Below are 17,192 nucleotides of genomic sequence, written 5' to 3' on the forward strand. Positions count from 1 at the left end.
CGTATTCATCGGGAGAGCCCACATCCTGTGTTTGGTGTTCTCTTACCAGCTAATTGATATGGAAACTGTGCCTCTACTGGTAATTTTACTACTTAAGGCTGTATTTCATACTGAAATTGCAGCCATGTGAGACTGCTCCACAAAGTATCATGAATCTGCTTTATTTAGCAATGGAATTTGTGTTGACTACTGTGGCTTACTGTAATTTTTTCCTGTATATCTCAGCATTTGGAAGAGCCCTTTGAATCTGCAGTTCTGAAATGGCACTAATATGCTCTCAGTGTTTACCTTCTTCCCATCAGTGAGCAACAGGAAAATGAGAGTGCGTCATCAAAGAGGTGGAACATTTTTCCTTTAAAAGCAAGTAGTTTTCATGTGTCTGTGGATTTTGGACATTGCCTGCTGCCAGTCTGGGTGGGCTGCTCTCTTCTCCATAACCCCTCCCTATGCCTTCCCACCACCTACTCTGCAACATCCAGGAGGTGGTTTCGGGAACCAGGTCATCAGCAAGCAAGTTAACTTTACTAAAAATTTTCCTCTTGATCTAGGTCCCAGAGAACTGTTCGTCCCCTAGTCAGGCAAGTAATAGTGGTGGTGTAAGGGAGGGAGCAAGAACACATGGAAGGAAGGAGACAAGGGGAGCAGCAGCATCGTCCTCCTCAATGTCATTAAACTGACACAGCCATGTCCTAAAACTGCACTCTTAATTCCCTGGTAAAGTCAAATGCAAAGGAGAAGCAGTAGGTGAGGCTCAGGGTTTGCCTGTCCTAATGTCAAGTTGTCTAGTGCCTAAACTTAGCACAATGAATATTAAAAAATGGGAGGTAGACTTCAGTGTCACTTAGTTTTGAAAGCATTACCATTATTTCTACCTGCTATATTAGACTGTTCCTCTATCCACTTAATTCTGCAGACTACTACAGTTAATATTTAGTTTGCAGTGGTTATCATGATAAATGGAACAAATACAGGCTACCCATCTAAATGCCATCACTATAGATGTTTTTATTAGCTTTTCATGCTGATGAGGAATAAAACAGACAGAACAAGAAACTCATGGTATCAGAAGTGCAAAGAAAGAGAGCTGGTCTTTTTTAAAAGCAAGAATGGCTGATCACAGCTTAAAGTTTTATGTGGGAATTAAGTGTCCAATTCGCAGCCATCACAGAGCAGGCCTTGTCAGAAGAGGCCTTCCATTATTCTGAAACCCTGGTTTTGTTACATAGAAGTTTATGAAGAAGTTGGAGAACTTTCTAGCACATACAGGGTTTCTCACAGGAAAAAATAAGGAATGGGTCCCCCCTGCTTGAGAACAAACAAGATTACACCAGAAAAGACTTCTGCTTTCTCTGCTCTCTGAAAACAAATATCAGGAGCCTCATTCCAGCCTGAACCATTACCCCTGATCAATGTTTAAAGGGGAGGTCCCATGGGAATACTTTGGTTCTCCCATAGAAAGTCGCGTTTCCTTAAGACCTGTACAAACGTTGGGTAGGCAAAGCTAAAAGAGACTGACTACCCAAGTTTATAATTTTAATGCAGATCCCTATCCTCCTGTCTCCTTCACGTGGGAGAATCTCTCACTCCTGTTAGGGCATTAAAATCATGGGTTTATTGGAGACATGCTGCATTAGGAAAGGATCAAAATAAGATTTTCTGTGCATAACTCTAGAGGCCTACAGCTCTTTTTAAGGTAGATGTCATCTTGGTGAGGCCTCCTAGAGGAAAGACATGCCTGAAGTTGATGTTAGAAAGGGAAGTGTTAATGTGTTTTAGGTTTTTACCTCTAATTTGGCTCTTATCAGACAGTCTTTTTTACAGCAAATTAACACATTAGGATAAAGCCCAACAAAAATGTGCCTATCTTTTGTCCTCAGTGTTTCCCAGTGTGGATGTTAGTGGGGAGAAAGATCTAACTTCCAATATAACCTCCACTTAAGGGGAGGAATATCTCCCAAAGAAGAGAATGGTGTTGGTTGGGTTGTGTCTGATGAAGAAGATGAATGGATGGTCAGCTCTGAATTCATAAGAAATTGGGCAACACAGAGGTACTGCAACAAGTCTCATGGCATCAGCTGCTTCAGTGCCCTCTTCGTTGACCTCCACGAATGACTTCTGGATGGCCTTGGACACAACTAAACCATCTTTCCTAGAGATTCCTGACAAATCAGCTTTTCCCCAGTCAAAAACATGCATCACTCCCATCTCCTGGAGAGTTTTGTTGAGAACGTAACTTTCCTCCATCTTGAACTGGGGCAGGTACACCTTCACTCTCAGCTGCTGCATCCTAGCTGAGCTGGTCCATCCTGCTAGCTTTTCATACGTGAGTGTGCATTCAAGCTGTAAGGTGGTATTGATAATAATGATTTACACCATAATGAATGGAACGAAAAGATAATACGGTTCAGTTTTTCCCACTTGTTTTCTGGACACACTGGAGCAAGATTAAAGTATTGCTCTGTTGGCAGCCCCTTAAGTATGTTACTAGAGAGAAAAAGGAGTATTACCTGTTCTAGGCCAGTAAAGTCCTCACAGACAACTTCAGGAAGAAGAATGAACATGCTCAGTTCATTGTCAAAGTATGGGAGCTCTATCACTTTCATTTTCATTTCATCTATGAAGGCCATGTTAAAATAACCTTCTTGAAACATCATCTGCACTGTCCTTTTCTCATTCTGGAACACATGAAACATATTAAGCAGAAAATACAGAAATGCAGAAGTGATCAGTCTTATTGTAGTTGGCTTCAGTGTTGAGATTAGCGTTCACACTGGTCATGGCTTTAACATACTTGTAGCATTGATGTGTTCCTACCTCTTAACTGCAGTTCCCATGAAGTTATCCATTTTAGAAGCATAAAACCTACTTTTCCATTTCTACTGTGCTAGATTACTTTACTCACAACTCCCTTGTTATGTCATTCTTTTTTCTGTCATGTCAGATGAGGAAACTGATGCATCTGATGCAACCATGAATCTGAATTTTTTATGAATAATGTATACATTCTCCTCAGATAATTTGTCTTTAGCTCATTTTTTCCCGAAAACAAACACTGTTTGGTTCGTAAATAGTAGCACAGGAATCGAATGCTCAAATTCAGTCCCAAAAGCAGACTGTTTTTGAAACAGCATCTTTAGTTGTGAAACCCCAACAAATTTAGTGCATGTGCTCAGTGACTTTGACCCAACCAGGATCTCAGCTGCACGAGAGCCATTTCTGATGGAAAGTGATAGAAACAGTTACATATTTGGTTGTCAGACTGGAGAGAAGATGTAGCTTTCCATTGTTCTAGCTGAAGACCAGTGTTTTGTTTTGGGATAACAAAGAGGACGAAAGCTCCCATCTATTGTTATAGGAGACTGACATCTGATTTTCATCCCCCAGCTGTTTCATTTCCTGCCCATACCATACCTTGTTCAGTCGGAAATATGTTTCCTTAGTGTCTTCTTTCTTAAATTCTACTGCCCACTGTCCTTTAAAATATATAGCATTGACCAGGACAAGTACAGTGGAGGGATCAATAAACCCAGCAGCAAATAGGTCTTTGATTTTACCTTTAAAAAAAATGAATTAGAAAGAATTATTACTTTGTTCAGGAAATCAGCTGCGTTTGACTACTAATAATTACTCCTGTAAATCTGAAAAGTAGTATAATGCTGTCAGACAAATAGCAAAAAGTTTATATACAGTTTTTGAAGCAGGAACTCAAGGCATTTTTCTACTTCTTCCTAAATTTATTTCCTATCGAGCAAAAAAAAGCAGTGTCTTGCTATCTTTGAAAAGAAAAGGTGGAAACTGAAATTCAGACATGATATTCCTCACTGGTTGGATTGCAAACCAAACAACCTGCACATATTATTCTTTACCTTTTGTCTCACTTTCCACCCAGAAGTTAATCTTCTCCCTGGCTTCTTCTTCAGTGTATTTAAAATTGACTGCTTCGAGTTCTGCTCGATAGAATTTCTTTGTGGAATCCAGGTATTGCTGGAAAGTACAAATAACAGAATTTTATCACAACATGATGTTTTTTATAAGATTGATAATTTCATGGCTTCCAGATAATTCCATGGAGTAGATCAGCAAGAAAGGAATGAGTAAAACAGGCATATATGAAAAAATTCATTGAATTAACTCAAGAATGCAGTTTTTAGAGAGAGATTATTTATAAAAAATCATATTGCAAATATATTTTTCTGCATTTTCAAGTTGGACTGAACAGCAGAAATGTCTCGTCACACTAGAAAGTATCTAACACCACAACTTAGTACCTTTCTTTAAGTTTATATATCATTATGCTGCCTATCTTCCTCCACCCACCAAAAGAAGGTTGCCTTATTTTGAACAAATAACGGGGATTGATAATATCACAATGAGATATGTGCGTGAGTGCGTGTATATATATTACTGTGTGTAGATATATATACAGTAAAACTTATAACTTGCATTAAGAGTAAAACTTTTCCAGGCTGCTGGTCACTTTTCTCTGGCTCTGAAAACCTCTCTTTAGCTAAAGTGCAAAGTTTTGGAAGCAAGATGAAATCTTGACTTGAAGAGAGAAAGGTGGTTACAGAGATGAAACAGTACTGTTCCTAGAGATACTCTTACAAACATCTAGTTTCCTGAGGAAACTATTTGTGTGCACTTGCATTGCCTGGGCTGTCAGTGTTCCACAAGAATGTTCTGACATGGTCAATTCCACTAGTCTAATTCCAATTAGTCTAATTTAAGACTAATGGACACTAATCACAAAGATGCTACTTTCTTCTAAGCCTTGTTTGAAAAGGCAGCAGGAATCAGTGTGTCCCGTATTTGCATAGACTCTGAAGGAGAGGTAGAAGAGTGAGTACAATCATTTTATTAGAAGCAGAGAAGACACTGGGGGAGAGAAAAGTCTTCTGCTGGTCACGGAGCTTGGGCAGAAATGATGCAGCAAGCACCAGCTCTGTTAGACACCGGGTGTGCGTGGCAAGGATATAGTGACAGTTATTAATGCTATCACATCTTCTGGAATGCCCAGGGAGAGCTGTTACTGTAGATCTGTTTCTTTATATAAAAGCTTTTAAGTCATGGCTTCTCAGCGTTCTGCTGTTCCTGAAATCTAACTGCTGGGCAACTGAGATGGAAAGGCTCCCTGACTGCAGGGGCTGTGGAGTGCAGTCCTTTGGCAGCACACCATGACAGCGCCTTTGTGTATCATTTCCCATTGTACTTTACGATGGAAGAAATTCTACTGAGCTTGTAACTCCCAGGCGCTGTTAAAATGGACACCATGGCCACTTACCTGGAAGAATGGATACGTAATTTCTCCAAAAAGCCTGTTGGCAATGGTCAGAGAGCAGCCTGGTCTGGGTTCACTGACTGCAGCTAACAGAGCCTGGAACTGGGAATGGACTCCTCCAGCTTCTTCACACTTCAAACAGGAAACCAGAAGTTTCTTAGTAGGCTTGAGCTTCCCTGTGCAAAGCTGGACCTGAGGGTGAAGTGCAGCCTCCCTCTGTATGAGAAGACTGTCTCGACACAGTTGATATTGCACCAAGACACCACCTCCAGCTCTCCTGTACCAGATGTACAGAATGATGAAACAATTCCCTTTCAGACCCACACCGTCCACCTCCAAATCACACTGTGTCCTACAGTGATCACTCTGCACACACTGAGCTAAAGTCTGCTGGCTTAGAGCCTGGGAGGAGCAAGCTCTGAAGTGCCTTTGGTTTGCCCTGTGGACAAGCCTTTGCGGGCGGCAATTTAAGCACTTACCATATTTTAGATTGGGTTTGGTTAGAAACCTGTAATAAGAAGGCTTAGCTGTTGAAATGTGTGATCTCACACGGCTCCTTAAATAACTAATAAAAGAACAGTAATAAGCAGGTCTGCAAATCTAGACAGAGAGGCTGCTCAGCCCTGCCATGCTTTCTGATTAAGTGATGGTTTACAAAGAAAGGGCTGACAAACCAGCACCTGTTGCTTCATCCCAGCGCCACAACTGTGTCTTACCTTCTCAGAAGGGTTTCTGTTTCCCTGACTTGTACTGCCCAAAACTTCACCGAAATGAAATACCTGCAATGTAAATGTTGAGTAAATGCAGCTGAGCGATGGTACCTCAAACTAAAACACAGTGTTGCAAGCCGGTCCCAAAGCACAGTCAGACACTGTAAATGTGGAAAGTCCAGTTGTCCTTTATCATTAAATCCTTACAAGTGAACAAGAAGTTTTCACAGAGAGTGAGCTCATAAAATATTTTAAATCTTTCACCTTGGAGTGATACCTCCAAAACACTTTCTTTAGCTCTAAGGTATTCATCGAATGATCAATTGCTCTAATACTGTTTAGTCTGAAAAAGTTTGGTATTAGCAATAGCACAAGATAGTGTTTTTTTAACGGTATGCTTGCACATCAGACCTTTGCATGCTAAGGAACTACATCAGATGGTACTATGAGCCTCTTGGCTCATATCTTGCCACCGACCCCTTATCAGAGCAAAGGAAACTCACCTTCTCAATCTGTTTCAGTGTGTTACCCCTGGCTCCAAGGACAACCATCCCAAAGGCAGCTGAGAGACTTAGCGGGGAGAAGAAGATGTTCTCATTTCTTTTTCTTTTGCTCAGCTCTCTGAAAAAGTCAAGACAGAACTTGCCATTGGCTGCGCTGAGAGAGCACATTGTGGCGCTGCGATCACCTGCAACAAGGGAAACAAAGATTTAGTCTTCTCATCATTATGCCTGCTAAGCTTAGATGCGTTGATAGAGCACGATAGGGTTTTCTGCAGTATCATGGCTGAATTGTTCAGCACTTGATGGAAGATTCCTGACTCACCACATCTGGGATTTCACAGTGAACTTCAGACTGAAACAACTCATCTGAAAACCAGCACCCTGAATGGCAGGAGAAACACATTTTTCAGAAACAGTATTCTGAGTTGAGCTGTTTCTCCAGCTCAGACAACAGCTATGGCTTTGTCACTTAGCACTAACCTTGTCCTAACCACAGTCCCAGCTCTCTTTATGTCCCGATCTTTCCTGCCTCGAGTCCTCTAGGCATAGCACTTCTTAATTATACCCCTTGATCTTGCCTCACTCTCTGTGTCTCTCTCTAAAAACTTTGTGGGTATTAATCAGCTATGCCTCATATACTGTGTCCTTCTAAGGCTGGTTCCTTAATGAATGTTTGACAGAAAACTGTACTACAGATAGACTCACTTAGAAAGATTTTCAACAAAGGCACATTGTGTATTACCGGAAAATTCAAATCCTATTTTTCATCTGCAGCTTTACCCCTTTTCCCAAATATATTTCAGTTATGATCACAACTATTACTAGCAGATGATCTTGAATGTTCCACAAAACTCTTCACATTTTACACCTAGGACAGAATTCTTCTTATGAAAGTCTTTTTCAAGTGTTTTCATCCAGTAAAGTGATGCCAATCCCTTAGAAAGTCAGTCCAGTATTTTAGAGTTTCCACTATTCTAAGTCATCTTTGGTTCGATTCTTACTGAGATTGAATAACTTTCTCCACAGATGTGGAAGATACCTCTCCCCCATTACACAAGAAGAATTAAATTATCCATATAAATCTTTAGAATACGGAATGGTGTAGAAAGATTATGTCCTTATAAATTACCAATCTGGATAATGCAGAAAAAAGTGGGAAAAGGTTTGGTTTTAATCTTCTTTTAGAAACACACCTGGTAAAGCCATTGTGCAAGTTAAGCACAGCTTCATCACACAGCCCATGCATTTTAATGTATCCCAACACATTGCACAGCACCTTGAAAATATTCTCGCTTCCTCAAAATACATTATATACAGTATATATGCGCTAAGAAGATATGTACGTCACTAATGCAAATATGAATCTATAGACATTTTATAATTATGTCATTTGTAGCATAAATGTTAGAATTAAATGTCATGGGAGATATTTACCTTCTCCTCAGGACTGTTGGTGTCAACTCGACTGTTGAGCTCGATGACAGGACTTCTGGAGCAATGGGATATAAAGCCACTGCCACTCCCAGTGGCAGCATAATTTTCATTCATGACGGATCACATTCCTGTCTGTTGCAAACAGGTAGTATAATTAGGGGACCTTTTGTGGAATCCTGAATTTTCCTTTATCCCCAGGAGTTCAGAGAGAAGTCACCATTTCAAATGCATACTGAAATGTAAAAAAATTCTACCTAGCTATAAAAAAGAAAGCCAACACCTAGAAGCAAAGGAGTTTTCAGGTTTTTTACCTGTAAAAAAAATAAACTCTACAAAATTTGATGTGTACGGCTGTCAGAAATGGCACCCAGAATGCAAGCACATATGTTTTTATAATAGAAACTAATTATCAAAACCTCTGCAGGTAGCACAGTAGCAAGGGAAAGAAAAATACATAAGTACCTATCTGGCCAATTGTGATGTGAGGCAGTGGTTCCAGAGTGGAGGCGGGGCAGTTCCCTTTGCCTGCTCCACTTCTATGCTTCTGAAGGCTTCTGACTTGAAGGTGCCTTCCAGGGAGCTTTCCCTAGCTGATTTCTTCCTCAGCTGGAAACTTAGTCCTTAATGGAGAAGAGGAATTTAGCCATTTTTTCCAGAGTTTATTGAATATCCAACAGACTGGACAAACGGTAGCTTGGTTTCATTTGCGTGACATCCTGGAAGAGCAGGCCCGGTGCATGCGCAGCATGACCGTGCCAGGTGCACGCATAGGCCATGCCGCCGCCGAGCACTCTGCAGTTGTTGCGGTGATCCGGCACAGAATGGGTGCGTTGGTATCCGCCATGCAGCGTGTGCAGACTAGCTCTGGCACAGCTGGGATGCTATGCTTCCCACAGAGGGACTGCAGTTAGGGGGTCCCCATGCATCATCTGCACTTCCTTAGGTTTTCCAGGCAGAAATATGAGAGTCCTGCTCCTCTTCTGGGGATTCCTCCCCTTGCTGTAAGTGGGGAAGGCATTTGTGGCACAAGGGGCAAAACACAGAGAAGCTATCCCTGTCCACATAGTCGTCTTTCAAAACCTTGCATTCTGCAGGTGTGTTTACAAGAAAGCTGAGCGAGTTTTGTCCAGGCAGGCTTTGCACAAGACACTGATGTATCAGCTAAGTTTAGCCCAGAACTTCTCATTACTCCTCATTTTTACAGTGACTCTGAGGAAGTCCGGTCCTTGCCTTATATTGCTTCAGCAAGGCATAAGGACAGAGCAACCTAATTATAAGTAGTATGTTGCTGGGGTTATTTTCCTGAAAAAAAATTATATTCCTTCACATTTAGGTTGATATAGTGTGTGTGTGGGCAAGTACTTGCATGCGTGTATGCAAGCACAAACACTTATAACACTGTTTTGCAAGAAGTACTTAGTTATCACTACTAACATATACTTATATATGAACCCAATCAGATACTAGGCTTCTCTGGTATTTAGGAAGTTCTGAAGGCAGTTTCATATCAGACATAAGATACTCATGAGTTTATTTTTTTTCTGATTAGAATTTTCTTATATCTTTTTCTTGGAGGAAATAGAAATTTAAAAGGCGCTGATCATTCAAGCCCTGAGGAGAAGACAGTTAGACCTGCACAGATGTTGCCTGAAGGGAAGAAAGCCACCGAGTCTGGTTTTGCTTGGTTAATGTTGGGGAAAGAAAACTTCCCAGAGAAGTGTCTGTTTTGCTTTCCTGGTTTCTGCTGAGGAAGTGGCTGGTCTCTACACAGTCACTTCAAAACCCAGCTCCTGACCCCCTTCCTCATGTTGTTGGCTACAGGAAAGTGCAGAGCAGAACCAGGTAGATGCTGTTTCCTTTCTTGCAGTGGTGGGCTGTTCCCTGCATTCTTATTTTTGGCACTAGGCATAGCACAATTGGCGGAAAAATTTTGTGGAATATAAGAGGGGAGAGTATGCAGGTAGGAGCAGCAAGATGCAACAGTTCTAAGTCAGAGTAGCATTCAGTCATCTCCCAGAACAGAAGGGAGATGGTTTTCACGCAGCAAGACAAGTTTTGTTGAGCACTGTTTACCTGTTTGCAGTCATTTTGGCTGAAAGTCTCAAACTTTTCCTTCACTTCTGATGGCCGTGGGGCCAGGACCAAGGGCATGAAGACTTTTCTATATGATTTACATATCGCAAAGAGTTCTGATTACATGGATGAGGTAAGCATAGGAAGGCAAAAATGAGGAACAAGAGATCCACTCAGTGATGTCAACCAGCAGAACACAACTCCATAGCAAGAAGCAATGACTCAGTGTATGCAGAACAGACCATCAGCACGCCCCTTGTGATTATTCTTTGCTGCCAGTGGACACACTGCAGTAAGCCTGGATGCTCAGGTGGTAATTACAGGGTACCTGATGTGTCTGAGGTTGCCTGTGAGTAAAGGTACCATTGGATAAGTAGTACTGCTGAATAGCAAGAACAAAACAAGGACTGCTGTGATTTTCACTGGGCCAAGGACCAAGAGGGCCCACCCTATTTGCCAGACATCTGCTACATAAGCATCACAAAAAATAACAAACCTTGCACATCATACCAGAGCAATTAGAGTGACAAAGCACCTGTGGTGATCCACAGAAACTTCAGCATGACAGAAGAATACCTTTTGAAGTTGGCGAAGAAGTGGGAGACGTTGCTGATGCTCTCAGCTCATTTGGGAACTACCACAAGAGCAATGTCTGATATTAATTCTTGTGATTTTCAGGCTGTATGAGTCAAGAACCTAGTGAGAAGCAAGTATCACCTTCTAAATTGCACTGCTGTCTGATGACTCTCCAGTAATGAATTTATCGACAACAGAGTGCAGGAATTGATGAGTGTCGACTTTGCAGAGACTTGGGCCACCTCATGCTGATCATTAAACTTGCTGGGGAAGAGGTGAGCCCAGCACTGTTTTCTTCCACCTGAACTTCTTTCTGCACCAGAAGTTGTTCCATGATTGCAATGGACCCCTTTACTCTCCAGGGAGATTTAGACATGTCACAAAACAGCATCCAAAAATTCTTCATCTTGGATTCACTTATCAGCATCCAAAAAAAAATCTCTAGCAATGCAGCCAGTTCTGCCTGTTGTACCTTCTCTGCTCACACGCTTTCTCACTTGCTTATGAGCCATAACTAACAGGAACATTTGCTTACGTTTCTAAGCAAGGTTGTCTGCATGTGTCATCTTAATTGGCTTCCACAGAGTACGGAGTTATGGCTAGACAACTATTTCTGCATGATGAGCCTATTTTACAATGCCAGCTGATCCAGGCCTTGTGACTAATCTAATTTATGGTATCTCTGGATATCATTCCTTTGTGGCAGTTTAAATCATTTTATAAGCCAGGTTTCTTTACCTAAATAACAAATGCAGCATTTTTTAAAGCCGTGAGATACAGAACGTCAATAAATATTCCTCTCCTAGCTCTGCCTCTAGTAGTTCCTGTCTGTCTTCTCTGTCCATCTCAACAACATTTCTTGTCAGCCAGCATCGTGGGGTGCAGTGATGAAGATAGTAGAAAACTTCCTTTGCATTTGAAAAAAGGGGCTGTTTTTCCATATTGATTAACCACTGAAAAAGATAATAGATATTTTCATGCAATGGAGCTGTTATTTGGGGTTTTTGAAAGTGCAAAAGATATTGATTTTCAGTTTGAACTTAATTTCTACAAAGGTAGTGACTGGTTAAATTTTTTTAACAATGAAATGTGTGCATGAATGAAAATTCTGCTGAGATGAAACATCAGGATTTTGGCACTTCAGTCTAGGCAACTATACTAGACAACAACAACTAGCAAATCAATAGATGACGCTGCAGTGGTCTCTCTGACATTAGTTCTTATTATTTCATTGCTGAGGCCATGATAACCCTCCAAACCAGACACTCTGCAGCCAAAAAAATTATGAAAACCCAGAGCACAAATTCAAAGTGAAAGTTGCCTCTCATAATTCTGGTGGACTTTGGGATGCTTCAAGTGACAGAAATGGGAGTTAGGCACGTTTATGCATCCGTGAAAAGGAAATTCCTTGGGTCTTGTCACTTAAGCATTCCTCCTTAGAATCCTCAAGCTTTATTCAATGTTACTGAGGACATTGGAGAGTGATAAACTCTCATCACAAACATTTATTGTTTCATCACTTCCAGAGGCATAGGTAATATCATAGAACAAAGTATATCTTCAGAGAATTGGGGGTTACCACAAGAATTTATACAGGGCTAATTTACTAATTTAAATGAAATTTGGTGAAGAATTCCCAAACTTTTTTGAGAATGCAACACATTCAACACATATTGGTATTCATTTTCACATTGTTCTTGGAGCTGAGGTGTAAAGAACACAGGACTGCTTAGAAACACTTTGTACCTGAAGAAATGGGAGAGGTTTACTGCAAAATCTGCATTCACCCACTGACTGCAATCTACATGGTGTGCTGACTCCTTCTCTGGGTTTCTGGTACCCAACCATGGAAAATACAATGGATGGGCAAGAGTTTTAGTATAGAAGCAGCTGATAATAAAATCTGTTGTCCATATGGCAAATGAAGTTTCCAAGAGTAACATGTATGAAAATGGAATGAAAAGTCTATTCCCACCAACAGATCTTGTGATAACTCTGGACAGATACGTTGAGTAAATCTCAGTTGTTCTTTCACAACTCTGTGTAGCCATTAATTAGCTTTCATTGGAAATGTCAGAAATGTGTGGCTGGAAGGAGCCTTGAGATTGTCTAGTGCAGCTGCTGCCCTAAGGCAAGATCAAAGATGTCTAGATTACAGCTGATAGATGTTTGTCGAACCTGTTTTTAGAAGCTTCTAGACAAAGAGTTTCCAAACCCCTGTATGCTTCAGTGCTTCCTTATCCCCAGAGTTTTAACTCACCTCTGTCCTAAATTGTCCTGACTGTAAATTAGAACAGTTACATCCAGGCATATTTAAACTTTGACATATGCTACTGGCCAAGTCATGCAAATACTTATTAGTCAATTTATTCTTTGCATAAGACGTAGTGTTTGGGAATGTCTCCCTGGTCATAAAAGGTAATTATTGTAGATGTACTCGCGAACAAGAACCTATTACTACAGTAATAACACTACCCAAAACACTGTGGGTATTGTTAGTTACTGAGCTACTTCAACAAATTAGGGACTTGGAAACCTGAAACGCCCTTCAGGGCTGCTCAACTCTGTAAAGCATTGTATAATTTTCACAATTCTGAGGAGAAAGGTATTGCTTTTGGCCATCAGACTGAATGTTAAAAGAATTGTTCTTCCTCATTCCTGTGACCATCCTTGTGGTATGATTTCCATAGCTAGCCCAAATTATGCAGTTGCTTGGTAGTCTAATATGTTATTCACATAAAAATTAGTGAGGGGATGTTCTTGCCAGTCCTTACAGCTAGCAAAATCAGATGTATTATGGTCCAGAATGGACTGTAAGCGATAGCCAATATTGTGCACATATTGTTAGTGACTGAGTTTCTGAAAACAAAGTAAAATTTGGAAATACCCTTCCCAAGCTGCCAAGCCCCGTGAGGAACTGGTAGGTGTATAATTTGAAAACACAGGGTCAAATTTTCAGCCAGTGTAAACTGATTCAGTTCCAGAGGAGGTATGAAAAGAGAATTTGTTCCCATGGTAAAAAGGATCTTCTTCAGGCCACAGAATAATGGGGATGTGCAAATGGTATGTTTTTCCCATCCTGCAATGGAATTTATATAATATATCATCTCACCATTCTGCAATTCAAATTCCCTATCTCCATGCCTGGGGTAACCACGGACTACTAAACTGTCTTGAAAATAAAGTTCTCTACATCTCTCCCCATTTCTGCTTTCTTTCAGTCACACTGATTTTTGTTATTGATAAAGTTGTTGCTCTCGTATTATCCTGGATAAGATGACAGCTTCTTCATTTCTGGCCTCCCTGTAACCCAGATACATCACCTTGTCAATACCAGATACTTGTATCTCAGCTGATTGTAAACATTTATGTATAATCTAATGTAGAACCTGTGACCAGCATCACTTACCAACAGCCTTCATAAAACAATATACCTTTACTACACAGAATAAGATATTAGAGGAAAGCTGACTTTAAAGCAACGTGCTTCCATGAACTATTATTTCATGCAGAACACACAAAATAGTCCCTTCTGTTTTGGTTTTGCATGCTTATTGGATGTGAACAAGAACGCTTTGACAGATCATGACGTCCAATAGCTTTGGCATTTGGCCTAGGACATCAATGTGAAATCTATTCACACACAGAAGTGTCTTACACTATTCCAGATGAAGGCAGATAGCTAACTACAAAATGCTGATGAAGGGACATTAAGGGTGTCTGAGAAATCATGGTACAACGTTTCCCACACAATTATCTATTTGTGGGCCAGAGGAACAGTGTCCCCATGTTATTGCAGCACACACAACCACTGCTGCTGATGGTGGAAAGTACCATTTGACCCTTTTCCCAAACCTCCATCTCGTACAAAGTAAACTTTAGCACTAAGCAACAGAAGGTAAACAAGAGCTGGAATGCCATCAGATGCTTGTGGGGTGACTTCAAAGCTCTGATCCTGCCAGTGAGCCTTCTCATTTGAGAGTGGGAAAGCTTGCAACTACATGTCTTCATTCACAGAGCCGCAGTTTACTATATATTTAAGATGTGGTTCATTTTTTATCCCTGTATTTGGAAACCAGCTACAGGATGTGCCCATAAATATATTCACCCTTTGTCTGCCTTTGTGCTGCATGGAGAGACACAACAGTGTGTGTTCATTTCTAAATTGAGACTTCATGATGGCCCCTTTTTCTTCCTGGTATGCACAGGTGTCTGAGTAACTCAGCTGGAGACTTGGGTCTGAATTCTGTTCTCAGGCATGGGTGTAAATCTATCATAACTCTCCCAATATCAGTTCACTGATATTTTAATAGCTTATAAATACATACTATGTAAGTGCAGAAAACTGTATAGGCAGAAGAGATCATAATAGACCCAATTTAATTTAGGTGGTACAGCTCCATTCTCTCTGTCCCAGTTGTGAATCTCAACAGCCAGGACTGCAGGTTTCCAAACTTTGGAGTTACTAACATTCACTAAAACCTATATGTATTGCAGTACTTCACTCACTCTTGTGCAGACAGAAAATGAGCTTTGCTATGTAGAAGCAAACTGAGTAAACTGCTCAAATACACTTAGACATCAATTCTTATCACTGAATATCAGTAAATACAAATTTAATGATTGAAAGCCTTACATGAAGTGGGTTTTGGCATAGGAAAACATTTCAGCTTACTATTTCGTGCTATATTATAAAATGGATATTAAAACCTATGAACACCACACAAGAAAAATAAAAAAATATTGCTACGTATTTGCAGTTTTAAAATACTTCCCTTTATATTACCATATTTGGCAAACTGCAGATGAACCCTGTGTTGTGGGCTGACTCCAGCCAGCAGCCAAGTGCCCACACAGACACTTGCTTACTCCCCCCAGTACCCACAGATGGGGGAGAGGACAGGAAGAGCAAAAGGGGAAAAAAATGTGAGCTGAGATAAAGGCAGTTTAACAGATAAAAGAAAGACGGAAAAAAACCAAACAATGAAAAAGCAATCACTCACCATCTCATTCAAGCAGGCCAATGCCCAGCCAATCTCTGAGAAACAGATACCTTGGAAGCAAACAAAACCCCACCATCCTCTACCCCGGTTTTTATAGCTGACGTGATGGTATATGGTATGGAATATCTGTTTGGCCAATTTGGGTCAGCTGTCCTGGCTGTGTCCCCTCCCAGCTTCTTGTCCACCCCCAACTTATATGCGGGGGACAGGGGCAGAGTGGGAAAAAGAGAAAGCCTCAATGCTGTGCAGGCCCCGTTCAGCAACAGCCAAAATATTAGTGTTATCAACATTGTTTTAGCCAGAAATCCAAAAGACCATCATACAGGCTGCTATGAAGAATGTTAACTCCATCCCAGTCACACTCAGTGCACCCCAGTACACATATGAGACAATTGCATTAATATATTCTGTAAATATGACTTGGAGAATATGGCACTTTAGAGGGACTTTTCTCCATTATGAAATTCTGGATTGAGAAAATCTCTCCCCTCAGTGGTTACCCCTCTGTTGTTTAGTAAGACAATTTCCCACTCATCAGGCAGGGAGCTGTAGAACTGGCAGGATGAGAGATTACAGACTTAGAACAATCTTCCTCCAAGGCCAAACATCTTATGGACTTGAAGGAGTGTTGTTTTTCAGGCACATGTCAAACACCAGAGCTTTGGGGAAGAGTTTTCTTTGAAAGGTTTCCCAGTGATACTAAAAAAAATCCTCCACCTTTTGCATCCATTATTATTTTGAGAATGGCAAGTCAGACAAATGCAGGTGGAAGACATTTAAGTTCCTGGTGGTGGTAAATTACACCTCATTGTGCTTTTAGTTCATGGATGAAATACAACAGGCAAGAGACAAGACACATGGCAAGATGTTCAAAAGCACTGAGTACCTAAGGCATCTTTCAAATCAGGATTCAAAAACCCAGACCAATTAAACGCATTGAATACCTTTATTGCTCCCACACTATATGGTTCAGGAAAATACTACAGTTTAACAGGACTACTATAGTTAAAATGACTTCTAAGCTATAGCTGATTTTTGTAAATGTATCAAGCTTTGGAAAACCGCACGCACTCATGGCATGCAATGTGTCAGACTGTGTGTCTACACGTGATGCTCACAGCAGGAGACTGTCATGGTTTTAGCTGTGATAAAGTTAATTTTCTTCACTGTAGCTGGTATAGTGCTGTGTTTTGGATTTAGCATCAAAATAATGTTGATAACACACTGATGGTTTAGGTGTCGCTAAGTAGTGCTTACACTAGTCAAGGGCTTTTCCAGCTTCCCATGCTCTGCCGGGTGCACAAGAAGCTGGGAGGGGGCACAGCCAGGACAGCTGACCCAAACTGGCCAAAGGGATATTCCATATCATGTAATGTCATGCCCAGTATATTAACTGGGGGCAGTTGGCTGAGGGAAGCCGCAATCACAGCTCGGAGACTGGCAGCGTTGTAGGCGGGTGGTGAGCAGTTGCATCACTTCTTTCCGCCCCGCCCAGGTTTCATTTTTTTCTCTCATTATTCTCCTTTTCATTTTATTATTATTATTATCACCATCATTATTATCTTTAACATTATTACTATTACTATTTTGTTTTAATTATTAAACTGTTCTTACC

At 40.8% G+C, this 17,192-nt stretch overlaps 1 protein-coding gene across 1 annotated transcript; it reads right to left on the minus strand.

The window, feature by feature from the left end:
- Positions 1 to 512: 512 nt before the first annotated feature.
- Positions 513 to 6,659, minus strand: LOC142053080 (serpin B4-like). The gene is made up of 7 exons (XM_075084174.1): positions 6,492 to 6,659; positions 5,995 to 6,057; positions 5,282 to 5,410; positions 3,867 to 3,984; positions 3,412 to 3,554; positions 2,508 to 2,675; positions 513 to 2,340 (listed from the first exon to the last, which is right to left on the minus strand). Exons 1-7 carry the CDS (start codon positions 6,657 to 6,659, stop codon positions 1,936 to 1,938), a joined length of 1,194 nt encoding a protein of 397 aa, XP_074940275.1. The 3' UTR covers positions 513 to 1,935.
- Between the last annotated feature and the right edge of the window lie 10,533 nt (positions 6,660 to 17,192).

This window comes from Phalacrocorax aristotelis, chromosome 2 (assembly GCF_949628215.1).
Source record: "Phalacrocorax aristotelis chromosome 2, bGulAri2.1, whole genome shotgun sequence".
NCBI classification, from domain to species: domain Eukaryota; kingdom Metazoa; phylum Chordata; class Aves; order Suliformes; family Phalacrocoracidae; genus Phalacrocorax; species Phalacrocorax aristotelis.

What these genes read in the sequence shown, in the direction of transcription:
- LOC142053080 (XM_075084174.1), bottom strand. Translation starts at nt 6,659, where the DNA reads ATGTGCTCTCTCAGCGCAGCCAATGGCAAGTTCTGTCTTGACTTTTTC. An exon ending in CACTGAAACAGATTGAGAAG is followed by an intron (nt 6,058 to 6,491) that starts GTGAGTTTCCTT and finishes TTTACATTGCAG; the next exon opens with GTATTTCATTTCGGTGAAGT. An exon ending in ACAGAAACCCTTCTGAGAAG is followed by an intron (nt 5,411 to 5,994) that starts GTAAGACACAGT and finishes TCCTGTTTGAAG; the next exon opens with TGTGAAGAAGCTGGAGGAGT.